The sequence below is a fragment of the Panthera pardus genome, unplaced genomic scaffold (assembly GCF_024362965.1).
Source record: "Panthera pardus isolate Hobbes unplaced genomic scaffold, ASM2436296v1 HiC_scaffold_22, whole genome shotgun sequence".
NCBI lineage: Eukaryota > Metazoa > Chordata > Mammalia > Carnivora > Felidae > Panthera > Panthera pardus.
This window is the reverse complement of record NW_026526788.1, coordinates 77,219,214-77,238,757: the sequence shown is the minus strand read 5'-3', so window position 1 is coordinate 77,238,757 and position 19,544 is coordinate 77,219,214. Positions and strand designations below refer to the sequence as shown.

At 48.4% G+C, this 19,544-nt stretch overlaps 1 protein-coding gene and 1 long non-coding RNA gene across 16 annotated transcripts in view; one reads left to right on the top strand and one right to left on the bottom strand.

Moving 5' to 3' along the window:
- Positions 1-19,544, bottom strand: part of TACC2 (transforming acidic coiled-coil containing protein 2) — a 211,914-nt gene that overhangs the window by 145,447 nt on the left and 46,923 nt on the right. For all 15 annotated transcript variants that reach the window (XM_053909967.1, XM_053909977.1, XM_053909980.1 and 12 more), the window contains one exon: positions 394-5,622. In XM_053909967.1, the coding sequence (XP_053765942.1) occupies positions 394-5,622 (5,229 nt within the window). The remainder of the gene's footprint in view (positions 1-393; positions 5,623-19,544) is intronic.
- On the top strand, positions 3,092-8,131 carry LOC109273003 (uncharacterized). The gene is made up of 2 exons (XR_002082699.1): positions 3,092-3,203; positions 7,798-8,131. It is a non-coding gene; the product is annotated as an uncharacterized LOC109273003 (long non-coding RNA).

Here is a 19,544-nt window from a genome sequence, read left to right as displayed (position 1 = left end):
GGCCTCTCTGTATAAATAAATCCAGATTCAAAACCAAATGTATCTGGGCTCCAGGAAAACATATGATTGACTCCAACCTCTGATCCAAGAGCGTGCTGGTAGCCAGTAAACATTTCACACTCTTCAGACAGTTTTCGTTAAGCGAACGGAAGGTCACGTACCGGGAACGGGACACTGGGAACAAACAGCTCCCTGCTTCCACCATTTTGCTCACATTTTTGAAAATCGCTGCACGTCCAGAGGTGGCAAGCGAGTAAACTTAAACAGTTAAGTATGGACAACTTAGCTTTTTAAAAAAACCACCCATCTGTTTCACTGACTCTTAAAAACCGGGGTGGGAATCGCTCCTGAAGCTGGCCCCATGTTCCCCTGGGAGTTTGTCCTCGTCTGTACCTTTCAGCGTGGAGCGCTCCCGGGGCCTGGTTTTGCAGCTGTGGGTCCCGAGGTCCCTCAGGCTCTGGAGGTGAGGAGACTTGTAGCTTCCCGCCCCCAGCAGGGATGGGCGGCTCAGGGCCCGGCCACTCCTCAGCCTGCTGGTGCACAGACGGGCTGTCCGGGCTGTCCTCCGTGCCCGGGGCCCCAACAGAGCAGCCCGGGGCCCCGCCAGTTCCTGGCAGCGCTGGCCCAGGAGCAGCACCCGAGAGCATCCTTGGAGCACCTGTCTCGGGCGGGTCACCAGACACACGTGCCCTGGTCTCAGAGTGACGTGCTGTGCTCAGAGTGACGTCACCCTCTGCTTCCCCAGCAGCTCCTGCCACCGTGTTGGGCTCCACGGGAGTGGCTGATGCTTCTCCAGCCTGTGGCTCTGGGGCATTTTGCATTTCTGAGATCCTGGCACCACCCCCAAGCGCGTCGGGGGGCCAGGGTGCGCTGATGGCCTCGGCCACAATCTCCCCACGGGGAGAAGACGCTCCCAGGGCACAGGTGAACATGGGCATGCCACTTGGACCCCCTGTGTGAGCAAAGCCCCAGGCGCCGTCATCCTCTCCGGGCTGACTGTCGCCGGTGGCCACTTCCTGGTGGTACACTCCAGGAGGAATTCTGTCGTCTGGAGCTGAGGCCCCTCCTCCGTGGCTCTGGGGAACCACCTGGAAGTCAGCAGCCTTTTCCACGGGTGTGTGCGGTACGGCTCCCGGAGAGGAGAGACCCGAAGCTAATTCCCTCTGGGCGCCCCCCTGCTGTGAGTGGGCCTGGCCCCCAAACCCCAGCTCAGCCTCCCCAGCCCCCTCTAGCTTCTCACTGTGCTCCACCATCTGTGGGACACCAGCCATTTCCTTCCCCACGCTGGCACCGGACAGGTTCTGCTCTGCGGCTGGTGCCTCCAGACCCCGCAGCTTTCCTGGAACGGGGTCCTGGGGGACCAGGCGGGAGACCTCAGCCTCCGTAGGCAGCTCTTGTTTCTTTTCCCTTGTGCCCACCCCGAGTCCAGCAGGAAGGGCGGGGAGAGGGGCGATGACCGCTCCTTGAGTCCCGTCTGGAGGCCTCTCTGGGCGTGGCCCTGCGAAGTCCTCACCCCGCACACTCCCCTGGGCTCCTGCCTTTTCTCCCGCTGCACTCTGGGGCCGATCGGCGGTCAGGGCTCTGAGCACAGACTTCTCAAAGATCTTGGTGATGTGCTCCCTGAAGTCAGGGAGCCCAGCGATCATGCCGGTCTGCCTGGAGCTTGCGTCCACGCCACCTGACGCGCCCCTCCTTGGATCCTTGGAAGGTTCTACCATCCTCTCCCCGCTGTCCTCCGTCTCCCTTGCATCACCTGCCACGCTTCCCTCACTGGCAGGGCGTGCTGGCATCTCCCCGGGCTTGGTGCCTGCGCCGGGCGCTCTTGCCCCCTCCTCCCCTGTCACCTGCTTACTCTCGGTCAGAAGCGGCATCCTGTCCAGGTAGGGGACGGAGCCCGCAGGTCCCTCAAAGTTTCCGGCTTTGGGGCTTCCGCTGCTGGCTTGCACCGCAGAGATTTCGCCACCCGCTCCTGGTTGTGAGAGCGAGGCCAGCAAGCCGGCAGAAATCTTCCTGGGGGTAGCATCCTCCAAGGCAAGTGGAGACTCTTCTACGGCACAAGGTTCTGCCCCCTTCCCAGCAGCACCATCAATATCCAGGTAGGGAGTGCCGGGCACAGCCTCTTCTGGTGGCCCCGGTGGCAGGGGTTTCTTTGGGCTGCGGACAGCCTGGGCTGCAGAAATATCCACCTTGCTCCCGGGAATGGCACCCAGCTCTCTGGCTGCGAGCAAGGCATCCCGGGAGCTGGCCGAAAGCTGTTCTGCTCGGCAGGGCTCACCGAGGGCAAAGGTAGAGGCTTCCTTCCCAGGGGAGGCGCGCTGCTCAGTCTGAAGGCAGCCGCCCCACACAGCAGCTTCCGCTGGCCCCTCCAGAGCCCGCTGGACCCCCAGGTCTCCCTCCTCAGCCTGCCCACCGGCCTCAGCAGCCCCACCATCAGCACCTTGATCCTGAGCCGCGGGGAACCTTCCAAGAAGCCGTTGGACCTCTGCATCCGAGGTTATGGGGAGCTCCATTCCCTTCGGTGGGGCCGGCGCTGGTTGCTGCCTGCCCGCCCGGGTTTCACCATTCGCCTCTCTGTCCGGGGCATCCCGGGTGGGTGTGACTCCAAGGGCGGCCGGCGGCCCGCGAGCTGCATCCAGGAGAGCTACTGAGTCAGGCCAACAAGGTGGGGTCCCCGCTGTGTTCCCACTTGCCTGCTCCGTCTCACCCAACCCCCGGAGCGGGGGCTGAGCGTCCGCTGCTTCTGAAGCTCCTGCATCACTGAGACATGCTTCTTCATGCTGACTGCTGGCTTTCAACACACCCGCCGGCTCCTGCTGGGACTTGTTCAGCCCCTGCTCGGCACAGCAATTCTCCCTTCCGCTCAAGAGACCCGCAGGAGGGGAGTCCTTCAAGGTGTCTGCCGCAGGAGGCGAGTCCCCGGCGGGCAGACTGCCACCGCATGCTTCCTCTTGCTCACCCTGCCCTAGCATCAGTCCCGTTGGTGCTGATGACTCTGGCTGCTCGGTCGCAGGACTTTCTGGAACCGTGTCCCTGGGGGCTGAACTTGGAGCATCGCACAGACCGTCTTTGGGGAGCGCACGTTGAAGCTCTGATCCGGAAGCCTGCTCCTCTGTTCCATTCGGAGGCAAGCACGCATCCTCCGGAGGCCCCGCAGGTATTTGAGGAGCATCTGAGCCCACGTTCCTAAAACCTAGACCCCCTGGGTAAGTCTCCTTCTCACGTTCACCGTGCTGGGGCTTCTCCCTGAGCATGTCAAAGATGGATGCTTCTGGGTCTGATTGCAAGGGCTGGAGAGGGGTCTCAGAAGATACCGAGGGCCCCTCAGAAGCAGCTCCTTGTATCCGGGGGTCCCCCAGGCAGGGCGGCTCTCCCTGCCGACCTTGCTCCAGGCTGAGCATTGCGAGCCCAGAGTCCACTGCCAAATTCTCCCCCTCGGGGGGTGGCCCATCAGCATGGACTTCCTGACCAGCTGCCTCACGCCCCAGCCCACAAGGCTGGCCCGGGGATGTCAGCAAAGCCTCCCCGTCACAGCTGCCGGGCCTCGGCGCAGATGGGGGGCTCCTCATCTTTGTCTCCGAAGTGCTCTCCGCCTCCTGGGCTTTGGGGTTGACCTCTGCAGCAGGAGCTGACAGGAAATCTGATTTCTCAGATTCTAAAGCAGGAAGATAGTCCATTCTTTCCAACCCCCCCACGTCCTGAAGGGTGTCAGGACACTGGGTCTGCAACCCTGGCCCCTCCCAGACGGCTTCTTCGGGAAGAATGTGTTCACCAGTTCCGTCCGGCCCAGGGGGCAGGAGGAGATCCTTCTCAGGGAGCTTGCGCAGGGAGCCAGAGGCACGGACCGCGCGGGCTTCTCCCATCATCCCACAGGCTGCCGAGCTCCTAGCTGCATCTTTTGATGGAGAGCCAGGCCTGTCGGGGTGCCCAGGACCCTCCTTCTTGAGGGGCTGTGCTGAGTCCGTGCTGGAATGCGCTCTGCTCTCCACGTCACGGCTTAGCTTTGAAACCTCGTCTCTTTCTACCTCTGGGTCGGGCTTGCGGCGGAAGGCCCCGGGTTGCTCTCCCCGTGGGTTCTCAAGATCTCTGTCGTCCAGTGGCTGTGTGACTTCTTCCTGTCCCCTAGAGTTGGCCCCAGGTGGTCTGCTCTCCTCCTCAGCCACTGCTGGGCTTTCAGGGGTCATGGCTTCATCCTTTGGCCCCAGTGACTTTCTGGCACTCTCATCTGATGCACTGGGTGGGGCGGGGGGCGGTACCCCTTGTTGGACTTCATGGTCCCTCGTTGAGAGCTCTCCCCTGTCCTCCGGGGGCACAGGGTCAGGACCCTCTCCAGGGCTCCCTTCTAGACCTTCTCCCTCATTTCTGAGATCTGATGTGTGCTTCTCCCGTCCCGTCAACCCTGCGTCTGCCAGCCCTTCGGCCAGATCTGTTAGAACTGGCATCGCAGCCCCGGAAACCATCTCTCTGGTCGACCAGCCGGGCTCTTCTGCGGCAGCCGAGGCCCCGGCAGCGGGCTGCAAAGCGGAGACTGAAGGTGGATGTGCATCCTCCGTCGGGGCCTGTGGGGAAGTCTCGGCGCTCACAAGCGAAGCCCCTGCGGGTCGGTTGCCTGCAGCAGCACAGACAGCTGTACTGGGATCGCCTCCCTGCCCCGGTGTCTCCAAGTGTCCCCAAGCACCGCTGGTATCCACGGTCTCCTTCCGAGAGCCCCCGGGCCCGGGCGCCAGCACAGGACTCGGTGAATCCCAGGGCAGCTCCGGGTGCTCCAGATGTGCTCCCATTTGCTGCTGGCAGCTTTCCCAGGAATTGGTGCCAGCCTCTGGGGCAGCCCCTGAGTTGTTCCCAGTGGGACGGCAGGCCCCGAGGAGTCCCGAGTCATCAGCTAAAGCCTGAGGCAGTGCCTCCACTTGGCAGGTTTCTCTGTCTAAGGCTCTGGGCGCCGGATCTTGTGGAGTCGGGGTCTCGGGCTTTGTGGGGGGCTCTTCCAGGCGAGCTGAGCTCTCCCCGTCTGGTTGAGCTGCAGCTGGGGCCTTCGGGGCCGCTGGTACGGAAGCCGCCCCCTGCCTGGACTCTGCGAGGGGAAGGCCACCTGCGACCTCTTTCCCTTGGGACTCGTTGCTGCCAGGCTGGCCATCTTCTCCACAAAGCTGTCCCTTCATCAGCTCTTGAGGAGGTGCTGGTGAAATTGCTGGCAACTGGTCAGTGCTCCCGGAGGAAGATAATTTACGTCCCTCTTCCTTCAGATCTCTCCCTCTGCCCTGGGCACTGGGGACGATGGCACCCACATTGCACTGAGTAGAACCGTCCCCTTCAGGGACAAACACTGTTGGGACATCCCCATGGGCATTTGGGGAAGGTTCCTTCCTGGGGTGTTGAATTAGGGGCCAGTCTTCAGGTGCTGCTCCGGGGCTTGGCAGGCAACCTTCCGGGGGGCCCTCGGCAATGGGCGTGGAGGCTGGGGGGCACTCAAACTCCCAGGGCACTGGTGGCCAGAGCAGTGGAGAACCTTCTGGGCCTCTGGCTTCCTGTGGGCATTTGCTCGGCTCTGTCACTTCTGGGGACAGGAAGCACGGATCCAGGCTGGCAGCACCTTCAGAAGTGGGACAGGAGCTTCGGAGCCCAGCACTGCCAACAATGAAAACATTTGATGTTTCATTCATTCTCATGGATGTGAGGCCAGAGCCACATCACAAGCAGAATCACCCCCACCCCCACCTTTTCTCCCACTAAAGACCACAAAGCACACCATCCCCGTGCAGCTCACTCCTCGCCACAAAGAGACCTCGCTCCCCAGTCCTTCCCCTCCCATAACCATCACACAAGCCTTCGCTTTCTCCAAAAATCAGTTCGGGGGCATCACACACATGCAGCTTGGAGCTTTCCGTGTTGCTCGGCTGTGAATAGGGAAATATGAAAACAAAATCCCGGTAGTCCAAAACGCAGGAGAATGAAAGTTTTTAATATGTATAAACCATAATCGAGGGTGTGAACCAGTTCCATGTAACTTACAAGGTCGGTCCTAAGTACATATGTGAACCCTTAGATGTTCAGGAAAAAGGCACAAGTGGGCAAAGCCATGCTTTGAAACAAAGAAGTATTCTTGGGTCACCTGGGTGGCTCAGTCGGTGAAGCCTCTGACTCTTGAATTTGGCTCAGGTCATGATCTCATGGTCTGTGAGTTCAAGCCCTGAGTCGGGCTCCATGCTGACAGCACAGAGCCCGCTTTTGGGATTCTCAATCTCTCCCTCTCTCTCTGCCCCTCTCCCCCACTTGCACTCTAAATAAATACATACATACATAAATACATAAACTTAAAAAAAGAGAGATAAAGGGTTATTCTTGATAAAGGTTGACTCGATTCTTCTTAAAAAAATTTTTTTTTAATGTTTATTTATTTTTGAGAGAGACAGAGACAGAACGCCAGTGGGTTAGGGGCAGAGAGAGAGCGAGACACAGAATCTGAAACAGGCTCCAGGCTCCGAGCTGTCAGCACAGAGCCCGACGCGGGGCTCGAACTCATGAGCTGTGAGATCATGACCTGAGCCGAAGTCGGATGCTCAACCGACTGAGCCACCCAGGCGCCCCCAAAAAGTTGACTCGATTCTTAAATTCAACATGCGGTACTGTGAGGGGCATAATCCAAACATCAATTCTGCTTAGGTCTGCAGTTTCTGCCTGTGACCTATGTATAAAACTAAAAGCTGAATTACCTTCATACCCATATCTGTCCTAACTTGAACTTACTTTGCTGGACAGCACGTGAACCCTGCAGGCAACTTGGGGGAACGTGGCTCAGAATGATGGATTTGCTGTAGGTATCCAGCTATCGGGTTACTGTAAATTAGTTCATCATGACTGGGCTTTTCAATTCTACGTGGTTTTTATTAAGCACATTTAAAAATTTTTTTTTTAAATAATACATGGCCAATACAAAATTTTGAATATGTAGGAAAAATGTCTCCCACATGCTTGCCACTTGGAGTGTTCTGGCGAATTTCCTTTTCTTCCTACACAAGTTTTTAGAGGATGCAGTTTTGTTATTCTGACATAGCTGTGATTCTATGTACTTGTTATGATCACATACCTTTCACTGCCAAGAGAAATTGCTCAAGACAAAATTAATAGAAGTATGGTTTTTCCAGGGCTTTTACCATGTTTTTAAAAATTATTATAGGGAGAAAGATCTAGGGAATGGCCTTGTGTTATATATATACACATTCATGTATTCATACACCCACAGTGCTTTGCTTTTTTTTTTAATGTTTATTTTATTTTATTTTATTGAGAGAGAGAGAGAGAGAGAGAGAGAGAGAGAGAGAGAGAGAGAGTAAATGCATGTGAGCCGGGGAGAGGAAGAGAGAGAGGGGGACAGAGGATCTGAAGTGGGCTCTGTGCTGACAGCAGAGAGCCTGACATGGGGCTCGAACTCACGAACTGCGAGATCATGACCTGAGCCAAAGTCAGAGGTTCTGAGCCACCCAGGCGCCCCTCACACACCCACAGTGTTTTGAATGTGACCAGAGGAAAGATTCTAATCTACATGCTCACTTCCAAAATTCCAGCTTTGCAATGCAAGGCAATGCATATACATTCATTTATCAGGGACGCACACAGTGGCAAGGTGGAAAACATTCCTGTTAAAATTTAGAAATTGCAATGTGTCCTAAAATTTAGAAATTGCAAAATCCGTATATTGGGGCCCTAACCCCCAAGGTGACTGTATCTGGGGATAGGGTCACTAAGGTTAAATAAAGTCACACGAGCCGAGTCCTAATCCAACATGGGTGGTGTTCTTATCAGAAAAGGAAGAGACACCAGGAGTGCATCACACAGACAAGAGGCCATGAGAGGACACAGCCAGGAGCCACCGTCTGCGGGCCGAGAAGAAAGGTCTCATCTGAAACCACCACCCCTACCCTTGCAATTCCAGCTCCTAGAACAGTGAGAAAATAAATTTCTTCTGCCAAAGCCCCTCAATCTGTGGCAGTGTAAGCCAACCAATACAACAGGCATACGGGTATTTATCGTACTATCCTTGCCACATTTTGAGGCTTCCAATTTTCCCAGCTGAGAAGTTGGGGACATAATGTACGCTACCCCCAGGAATAAAAACTTCTCCAAAAGGGAGCCTGAATGTTTGTGTCCCCCCAGTTCATGTGTCGAAACCTGATCCCCAAGGTGATGGTATTGGGAGGTGGGGCCTTTGGGAGGTGACTTGGTCCTGATTCTGGAGCCCCCATGAATGGGATTAGTGGCCTTATGAACGAGTCCCCGGAGAGCTCCCTTGTCCCTTCTGTCTTGTGAGGACGCAGTGAAAAAACGTCCATCTGTGAACCAGGAAGCAGGCTCTCAGCAGACAGAGTCTGCTGGCACCTTGATGTTGGATATCCTGCCTCCAGAACTGTGATCAACCAATACCTGTTGTTTACGCCCCTAGTCTCTTTCCCTGACTCTATCCCAGCCTCTCCCCAGGCCCCTCACCTATGAAATGTGCTTGACATCTTCGAAGGGGGTATGTATACACCATCACAGCACCACTAATCCTTATTTAATGCCTGTTCCCACACATATAACACAGGAATGATGTGCTGAAAATATTTAAGATGGGCCCAAGAAAGAGTTGGCTACTGTCTCAACGAGATTCATGTTTTCAGACCCCTTCAGGACTGACAAGGGCAACAAGAGAAAACTCAGGGGGTGAGTTATCCAGACCCCTGTAATCCTCAGCTGGTCACACGGACAGCTGCACCCAGAAAGCCCTGGCCCAGCGTTGACTCTGTCTACCTCAGGAAGCACCAGGCTCGGAGGGCTCACAAGCCACAGGGCTGTTGGCTCATGGATTGTTCTGGAACCAACAACTCTGCACTCCCCATCTGGCCAGCTTCCTTTTAACGAGCACTTTGCATTTTGTGTCCCACCCACAAACGAGGGGTCTCACCATTTAGAAGTTAATGAGATCAGTGATGTGTAATTTGGAAATGAAGCACTCCTCTATACGTCCGATTGATCCAGAAGCACAGAACACAGACCCCCGCCCCCCCCCCCCCCACTGGTAATGACACAAATAAAACCACTTCCTTGTCCCCGCCTCTGACAGGAGCTGCCAGCTTAGAGGGAGTGTGTGGCTTCCCTTCAGGTGGACTGAGGGACAAGATGATAGATGCACTCAACTTGGGCACCTTGAAAACCTGTGAGTCTTATCAGACAACCACCGGGAGCAAATTCCCACCGCGCATGGGACACACGACTCCCCCGCCTCCCTCCTCTAATAAAAGCCCTGCTTGGGTTATTTAGCATAAGCTAAGCACCAGCAATTTCTTTGATTATCCATCTGAAGCAATTTTTAAAACCAGATTAAAGCCACTTGTCAGAAGCAGATTTGCCCAAGGGCAGGAAAAATTCTGAGAACCGATCTGTGAGGGCGCTTCAGTAACTGAAGGTTACATAATGTCCTTTTATGCTTCAAGATTGTATCAGCATGTGTGGGACGGCCATCCAGCTCAGAATCCAAAGGCCGGCTCTTGAGGGCTGGGCAGCGTAGACCTCTCAATGGGGGCTTTGCAGCCTGAAGGGGGTGCTGCCGTTGAGTGCAAGTTGCAGGATGAGGCCCGATGCAGTCCCCTTGGTGCAGACCAGAGGCCCCCAGCACAACAAACGGAGAAGCGTGGGCTAAGAGGTGATTTCCTGCAGCAAAATTCGGAGCAGACAACGGAGGTGCAGAAAAGGCCGTCCCCACTACCCTGGCTGGAGACAATCATACCCAGATGGGCTCCTAAATACACAGTTCTGAAGACATACGCTTGAGCCACCCGGGAATGTTCAGAGAAGGAGGCCGTTTGAGAAAAAACAAGCGTGGCCCCTGAACTACCAGGGTTGAAGGGAACCAGCAAAACCATAAAGCATCACTGGCACGATGGAGAGTTGGCCACATACTGAGCATTTATCAAGGCCAGGCCCACGCTAAGCCCTTTTCAGTTATGACTGTGTTTAATGCACTCAGTAGCCCCGCAGAATGGATAGCCCTTACTGCCCACATGTAGAAATATTCCCAGAGAGGTTTAAGACTGGACTCAGGGTCTCGGAGCTCCTGATGCGAAGCAAGATCCAAGCCCCGCACCGCCTGGCTCCAGGGCCCTGACACCTCCTGCTTCCCTGTGCTTACTGGCCTCACCTCTTCTGCACGGGCACTGCTTCTCCCATTCACTCTGGCTGCATTATTCTGTCTTCCAGTCTGCAGCCAGAGCGATGGCTTAGAAATAAAAGCCTGATCCCATCAGCCTCGTGGGAAGACTCTCCGATGGCTTCATTTTGCAATCAGCTGTGACCCCAGCCTGCCTTTCCTGTCTCATCCCACTCGGAGCTCCCCGTCCGTGCATCTGCCTGGAACCCAGAGCCCAGAGCCCTCCTACTCTTCCCCAGCAGGTCTCAGTTCCACTCATCACTTGTCAACAAAGCCTTCCTGACCTCTGGGATCAGATCTTCTTTCACAGGCCCACCTAGTGATGGCTGTAGTCACAGTTGCCATCCACATGGACTGATGACCATTCCCTCCACTGGAGGATAATGAAGACTGAGTCTTTTCTCTTTTCAATATTGTATCCTCAGTATGTAGTGTATAGCAAACATTGAATATGTGAATGTATGAGTAGATGGATGGGTGATTGGATGAATGCTTGGGCGGATGGAACATTGGGTGGATAGATGGTTGGGTAGATGGATGGGTGATTGGTAGATGGACGGTTGGATGGATGGATGGATAAATGAATGATTGGTGGATGGATGGTTGGTAGATGGATGATTGGGTAGGTGGATGGTTGGGTAAATGGATGGGTGAGTGAATGGATGGTTGAGTGGACGGACAGTTGGGTAGGTGGATGGGTAGATGGGCAGATACAAATAAACCCAAAACAAGGATTCTAAATATACAGAAATGCTCCCAAATCACAGTTGTTTGACTTGAACGTTAGGAATGCTCTTTTCTTCCAGGCAACCCTAGCATTCTAGTAACCTGTTTAGTCCAAACACTTCATTTTACAGATGAGGGAAATGAGGCTCAGAAAAGGCAACACACTTTTGTTTAAATGCTTCTTCCAAAGAAGTGAGGTTAAGGCCCTACGCACACTGGTGGGTCTGATGAACTAGGGGGTGTGCTGCGAGAAATTTGTTACTAATTATAAAGTACAGAAGTCTGTGAATGATTTGTTATTTTCATAAATTAGTGTAATTTCCCCACATCACATCATCACTGTTACTCACTGCATTCCAATGTTCTTTCTAGAAAAGAAAAGCAAGGAGTAAAGAGAGATCCTGTGAGTTCGACTGCAGCCCCTGGGAACCACCAATCCTAATACACTATCCCCAGTCGTGGCAGCTGGGGTGGTGATGAGGGGGCCCGGGGCTGGGGACGGTCCTCAGCTGTGTGCGTTCCTGCCTCGGCCCACCAATTTGGTGTTTTTCTGACACAGCTGAGCCCTCAGAGAAGTATGACACTTCTGCCCTATTCTCCCTTAGCGTAATCTCTCGGGAGGAGGTGAGACTCCTCTGCTTGGTGACTTGGAGAAAGCAGCCCCCATAGGTACCCTTCTCCTCCCCCAGCTGCCTGCCATGTGACAACCTCTCTGGGGCTGGCCCTCCCCAGCCTTTGTGGCTCCCTGCACTTGTACATAGTCTGGCACTGGGTGTGGAGGGTTAGTTCAGGGGGCAGTATTGGGAGCAGCCATTCTGACTTGCTTCCCTGATTCCCCTCCTCCATGGTAAGACCCCCTTACTCTCCGGAACAGTGCAGACACTCTCACCGGGCTCTGTGGTAGGAACCCCCCCTCCGCCTGCCTCCATGGAGGGACCCCTCCCTGGGATGCATATGCTCCCTTTTCTATTCTCCTAAAGCCTGTGTGCAGACTCTCTCTCAGTACCTACACGCTGTCCTATTTGTTTGCTCACTTATTTTCCTGCTGGGTATGACCTCCTGGAGGCTAAAGGGAAGTCATCTCATTTGTTTTTATATCTCGGTCTAGCACCCGTACATACTCTGCTGAATGAATCGTGGAATGATGGAATGAGTATATAAATGAGGAATAATTTTTTTCACTGACATAAAAACCTGCCTACTTGGGTTAACTCCCATACTGTGAGATGGATCCCTATTCCAGGGAGTTTGGGAAAGGATTTCTGTTCTAAGTGATTTGTGCAGAGGAAAGAATTCTCAGGTTAATAAAGAGAGGGAAATTGTCAAGTCCCAACAACCAAACATGGCTGGAACATGGCTGAGTCAGTTAAGCATCTGGCTCTTGATTTGGGCGCAGGTCATGATCTCACATATTCATGAGTTTGAGCCTTGCATCAGGCTCTGCACCGGCAGCATGGAGCCTGCTTGGGCTTCTCTCTCTCTCTCTTTCTCTCTCTCTCTCTATTTTCCTCTCTCCTTCTCTCTCTGCCCCTTCACTGCTCATGCAAGCACTCTCTCTCTTTCTCAAAATAAGTAAACTTCAAAAAACAAAACAAACAAAAAAACAATTAAACATGGTATTTCATGGAGAAAGCCACCCCCTCAGAAAATTCTTCGCGATTCCAGCAGATTAAGTCGAATCTACACACACGATCTTAACTTGTCCAAACAGTGCTTCCTGCACAGAGGCCTAGGAGCCCACTGACCTTAGCAGCCTTGTCAGACTCAGCTTTGTATTTTTAATCCAGTTTTAACTCTTTCTTATGCTCATTCTGTGATAGAAAAAACAAAGACCACAATGCTTGAGCAGCCCATGAAACAGGTGGAAGGAAAATATTGTTAGGTTCTAAAGAGTTACGGGGGAGAAGGGTGTGTGTGTGAGGGCGTGTTTTCCTTACTATTTCATCTGCACTCTGCCACATGAACTTTTACATGACTTCAAGGTCATGGTCAGTGTCAGTCTGCTTGTGGGAATCCATCATTCGGCATAGCATAGGGAGGAAACCCGGCAACTGAATTCCAAGGAAAATTCAAAAATGATCTTCTAACCAATTTTTTCAGCATCTTTCTCGTAGCATCCAAAAGACAGTGGAATGACCCAATTTTGTGCTTCCCAGACTGATTGCTGGAAGGGCTGACGGATTGTTGCACACATGAGCTCACCATCGCTGGCACAAACCCATGTCTCTGTGTGTCATTCACATCTATCGTTGTCCTTCCAATGCATCTAGATAAGTCATGATCAGACCCCAATTCACTGAAATGCGTTTCCGACATAATAATTTGTTCTGATTGTTCAGACATTTCCTAATGTTCAAATCCCAAAAATAAAATTACTATCCCATTAGAGAGGATATCTTTTTTATTCATAATAGAGAAAGGTCTTTGAGACTTTAATAAGCCCAGATCAAGGAATTTGGTGGAATATTTGGTAGGAATATTTTCTTAATTTTAATTTAAATCCTACTAATTATCCACGGGAAAATGCAAGCAACTGTTTTGTTTGTGTGCTTGGATCATGGGGGTATTTTTATTTTGTTGCTTTTTTTTGGGGGGGGGGCAGGAAGGCAGCCAGGGTGTTTATTTTGTTTTGACATCAAGAAACAACACATAGCGGTAAACATATTTTTGCTAACATTCCTTCTTGATAAGACTTCTAAAGTGTATTAAAATCATTTTCCTGCCTTTGTCAACACAAGAAAAGTACAAAACATTGGAATCTTCCCTTGATGACTGAAAAATCTTTCAGAGAATTTGGGGCATTCCCTGAACAAAAAGATGTTATCGATGTCACCATGTGAGGCTGAACCCATGTGTACTGAGCTAAAAACTGTGAAGAAGGGTTTTTTTTTTCTAGAACATGTCCCAGTCACCAGCCTATTTTGTTGAGATTTGCCTCTCTATAATTCCACCGGCCTAAATGTGTGTGGGGTGGGGGGAGTTGATGAGTCAACATCACCAGAGACCAAGCCAGTTCCATGTTGAAGACATAAAAACCATCCCAGGCTCCTTCCCAACATTAACACAGCTGCGGTGATGATTTGGGAAGATTAACTCCTGTCAAGGTTGGCATTTGAGGCCACAAACAGAAAATAGATTACAAGTGTATGCAAAATAAGCTGCTCTTGAAAAGGAAAGAAAAACAACTCTTGCCCATGGTATCCTCTCTCTTATTATTCTTTTTCTTCTGGAAACATCTCCCTACCACTCCCAAAATAAATGCCAGGTGTTTTGCTGCACTTCCATTTAAAACTAGAGAAAGAAACTTGATACAGTGACTTTTTGGTCTTTTCAGAGAGCTTGGGTTGGAAAGTGTCATACAAAGAATTATTAACAACAACAGGGGGCTGGACTAATGGGGGTTTGGCCGCTAGAGGAGACATGGGCGACAGAGGCCTGTGATCCCCAGAGATGGAAAGCAACAGAGTAAGTGCTCCTCTTACCCCAGCTAAGTCCTGAAGGATGTGGCCCAGGGAGTCCATCGGTCTCTTGGGCTTGATGAGATGGAGCTGGGCATCTGAGTGCCAGAGAAAAGAAACTTGGACAAAGAGAGAACTCTGGGGATATCCAAGTGCTGATTAGCATGTATATGTATATGAACCTGACACTAGGTTCAGACCATCAGGAAGGTTTATGGGGAAGAATCCTTAAAGCTAACACAGGGCTGGGAAAAGCTCCTGTTCCCACCAGCCACGGTGGAAAACCCCATAATTCATGGGACGTCTGTTAAAGCACTAAGAAGGTCTTGCCTCAGTAGTGGAAAAAATGAATCCTGGGCTAAACACTGCTCTGATCCCATCTAATGAAGCCCTAAAAAGATTAGGCTGTTCCAAATAACTTAACTGCATCCCAGAGCAAAGTTCAGGAATATTTATAAGAATACAAAAATATCCAGGATCCAAAAGCATAAGGCCCCACAGTATCTGGAATGCAAAGAAGCAGGAAAATATGACCCACAATGAAAATAAAACTCAGTTAATCAAAACCAACCCAGAAATTATGCAGATGATAGAATTAGTACACAAGGACTTAAAAAAAATTTTTTTTAAGTTTATTTATTTATTTTGAGAGAGAGAGAGAAAATATGAGTCAGGAAGGGGCAGATAGAGGGGGAGAGAGAGAGAATCCCAAGCAGGCTCCACACTGTCATCACGGAGCCTGAAGCGGGGCTCGAACCCTGGAACCATGAGATCATGACCTGAGCTGAAGTTGGATGATGAACCGAGACACCCACGTGCCCCCCCCCTTTAAAAAAATGTTTTTCTAAGTTTACTTACACAAGGACTTTTTAAAAAGTATAACTGTGTTCCATATGTTCAGGAGGCTAGAGGGAAGATTGAGCATGTTAAGTACAGATGTGGAAGACATAAAAAAGATCCCAATTAGGGGCACCCGACTGGCTCAGTCAGTGGAGCATGTGACTCTTGATCTCGGGATTGTGAGTTTGAGCCCCATGTTGGATGTAGGGATTACTTAAAACTAAAATCTTAAAAAAAAATCCCAATCAAGTGTGTCAAGAAGAAAACTCTAATATCTAAAATGAAAAACATAGTGGGTGGGATTAGTAACAGATTAGTCCTTACAGAGAAAAAGACAAGTGAACTCGAAGACAGAGCAGTAGAAAGACTCCAAAATGAAACACGCAGAGAAAAAGACAAGAATTTTTAAAAACAGAGCATCAGTGAGTTGTGAGACAATTCAAGCAGCCAAATATGTATTTAATTAGAGTCCCCAAAGGAGGGAGGGAGATTTTTAAAAACTATTTGAAGAAATAATGGCCGCAAAACTTACCAAAAATGATGTAAACTATAAACCCATAGATACAAGAATCTAACTCTCAGCACAAGAAACAAGAAGGAACTTACACCAAAGTATATCATAACCAAATTGCTTAAAACCATAAAAACATAAAAAAATATTAAGAGCAGCCAGAGAAGGAAAGACAGAAGAACAAAAGAAAGGATGGCAGGAGTTTTTGTTGGAAACCACGCACGCTAGAGTGCAGGGGGGCAATCAATTTCAAGTAGTAAAAGAGAAAAGAACTGTCGATCAAGAACTCTTTGCCTAGCAAAAACAGCTTCCTGAAACATGGGTGAAATGAAGTTTTTTTTTCAGACATTTAAAAGCCAAGAGGATTAAGTACCAGCAGACCTATCTTTCAAAAACTGTTGAAGGAAGTCCCACAAACCAAAAGAAAATAATACCAGATGGCCATCGGTACCTACACAAAAGAATAAGTAACAGCAGGAATGGTGACTCTGCAGGCAAATATAAGTTCTTTTTTCCTCATTATTTAAATCTCCTTTAAGAGATAGTTGGCTATGTCAAGCAAAAATAACATATGTCGTGGGATTTGAAACATACATAGAAATAAAATATATGACAACAAAACACAAAGGCCCAAAGGGGAGAAATAAAAATATATTGTTGTAAGACTCTACTAAATGTACATGAAATGGTGTAATAACACTTGAAATGCATCACTTCAAAGATGTATAGTATAGATCCTAAAGCAACCACCTACATAACACAAATAGTTATGGCTAATAAGTTAAAAGGGAAATAAAATAGAATCATTAAAATAATGACTTTTTTTTTCAAAAGAAGCCAAAAAGTAGGGTAAAAGGCACAGAAAAGAGATGGAGGAAACAAATAAGACTGTAGATTTAAACCAACCATATCAATAATCACATTAAATGTAAATGTAATAAACACTTCTGTTAAAAGGCAGTAATATTCAGAGTGGATGGCAAAAGAAAGACCCAACTATATGCTGTCTACAGAAAAAGCATTTCAAACTTTGCTTAAAAATGTAAATAGATTAAAAGTAAGAGAATGAAAGGCAGGGGGAAACTATACTGTGAAAATGTTAATGAAAAGAAAGCTGCTGTGTCTGTATTATATCAGACAAAACAGATTTTGGAGCAAAGAATATTGCCAGGCATAAGGAAGATCATCATAATGATAAAAGGTTCAATTCATCAATAGGACATAAACATTCTAAGAGTCTATTTAATAACAGGGGCGACTAGGTAGCTCACTCCATTAAGCGTCTGACTCTTGATTTTGGTTCAGGTCATGATCTCATGGTTTGTGAGATCAAGCCCCATGATGGGCTCTGTGCTGAAAGCATGTGGAGACTGCTTGGGATTCTCTCTCTCCCTCTCTTTCCACTCTCCCACCACATTCTCTCTCTTTCTCTCAAAATAAATAAATAAACATTTTTTAAGTTTATTTAATAATAGAGCTTCAAAATACACAAAGCAAAACCTGATCAAAAAAAAAAAAAAAGAAAGAAAAGAAATGGCCAAATCCCCGGTTATGAAGTGATAGTTCCATACCCCTTTCTCAATAATTGATTGAACAAGGGGCGCCTGGGTGGCTCAGTCAGTTAAGCGTCTTTAGCTCAGGTCATGATCTCACTGCTCGTGGGTTCGAGCCCCGTGTCGGGCTCTGTGCTGACAGCTCGGAGCCTGGAGCCTGCCTCAGATTCTGTCTCTGTCTCTCTGCCCCTTTCCTGCTTGTGCTCTCTCATTCTCTTTCTCTCAAATATAAAATAAAACATAAAAAAAATTAAAAAAAATAATTGATTAAACAAGTAGATAGAAAATCAGCACAGATATAAAAGACTAGAGCAACACTATCAACCAACTTGACCCAATTGCTAAACACTACCCATTAGTGGCAGAATTATATTCTTTTCAAGTACAAATGGTACATTTAGAAGATAGACTATATTCTACCCATTTTAAAAAGTCTCAATAAATTTAAAAAGATTCAAATTATCCAAAGCATATCATCTGGCTAGAGTGGAATTAAATTATAAATTAATAACAGAAAGATATCTGGAAAGTCCCCAACTATTTGGATATTAAATAATACACTTCTAATAGCCCATGAGTCAAGGAAGAAATTAAAAGGAAAATTAGAAAGTATTTGAACCAATACTTGAACCAAATGAAAATTAGAACACACATGGGGCACCTGGGTGGCTCAGGTGGTTAAGCATCTGACTCTTGGTTTCAGCTCAGGTCATGATCTCACGGTCGTGAGATTGAGTCCCACGTCAGGCTCTGCACTCTCAGCATAGAGCCTGCTTGGGATTCTCTCTGCCCCTCTCTTTCTGACCCTCCTTATGCGCTCTCTCTCTCTCAAAATAAATAAACTTAAAAAAAAACATATATATATGATTAGAGTTAGGGTTAGAGTTAGGGTTAGGGTTATATATATATGGATATATATTGGATATATAAATATGTATAAATATATATATATATATTTTTTTTTAAGAAGCCAGACACCAAAGTATAAATGATGTTTAATCCCCCTTTATATGATGTTCAAGACCTGGCAGAAGTCAGAATGGTTGTTATTCTTGGGCAGTGTATTGACTGGGAGGGGACATGAGAGAATGTCCTGGGGTGACGGGAATGATTTAGATCTAGGGGAGGCTTGATTACACGTGAGTGTAAACATTCATCAAGCTCTCAGCTTCGTACTTTTACAGAATGTATTTTATACCAATAAACACACACACACACACACACACACACACACACACACACACAACTATGGAGACAGTAAAATGATCAATGGTTACCGGGGTTGGTAGGGGTGGGAGGGAGGAATGAAAACGTGCAGCACAGAAAACTTTTTAAGGCAGTAAAACTATTCTGTAAGATATTGCAATGAATACCTGTATGATATTGTGTTATGGATTTGCCAAATCCATAGACTGTACGGAGCAGAGCTTAATATAAACTGTAGATCTTAGTTAATAATGTATCAATATTGGTTCATTAGCTGTAACAAATATACCACACTAATGCAAAATGTTAATAATAAGGCAAACTGTATAGGAGGAAGGGGGGTATATAAGAATTCTCTGTAGGGCTCAATTTTTCTATAAACCTGAAACTGCTCTAAAACATAGTCTATTAATTATTTAAGTATGTAGTATATAAATACCTGTATTAGTATATTGTTTAAATATTTAAGTATATTATGCATAATATATGTGTATGTTGTGTTAATATGTATGTTAACATATTTTAAAATTATATATGTGTGTAAATATATTATTTAAATATATTACATAAATACTATTGTTTAAATATATTACATAATTATTGTTTAAATAGATTACATAATATTTATATCAATAAATATATTGTTTGAAGATATTTAAATATTTAAATACATGAAAATATATACGCACATACACACACAGCCACCACAATCAATAAAGAATGAGGAAAATGTGAAAAGCTTGAGGGAAGCACTAATTTTTTTTTTTTTTTTTTATTAAACGTTTTTATTTATTTTTGAGACAGAGAGAGACAGAGCATGAACGGGGGAGGGTCACAGAGAGAGGGAGGCACAGAATCTGAAACAGGCTCCAGGCTCTGAGCTGTCAGCACAGAGCCCGACGCGGGGCTCGAACTCACGGACTGCGAGATCATGACCTGAGCCGAAGTCGGACGCTTAACCGACCAAGCCACCCAGGCGCCCCGAAGCACTAATATTTTAAGAGCAATTGTCTATAGATGGTGAGTGCATTGGTGATTTTTTTTCCCCCTCACTTGTCACTTTTCTCTATTTT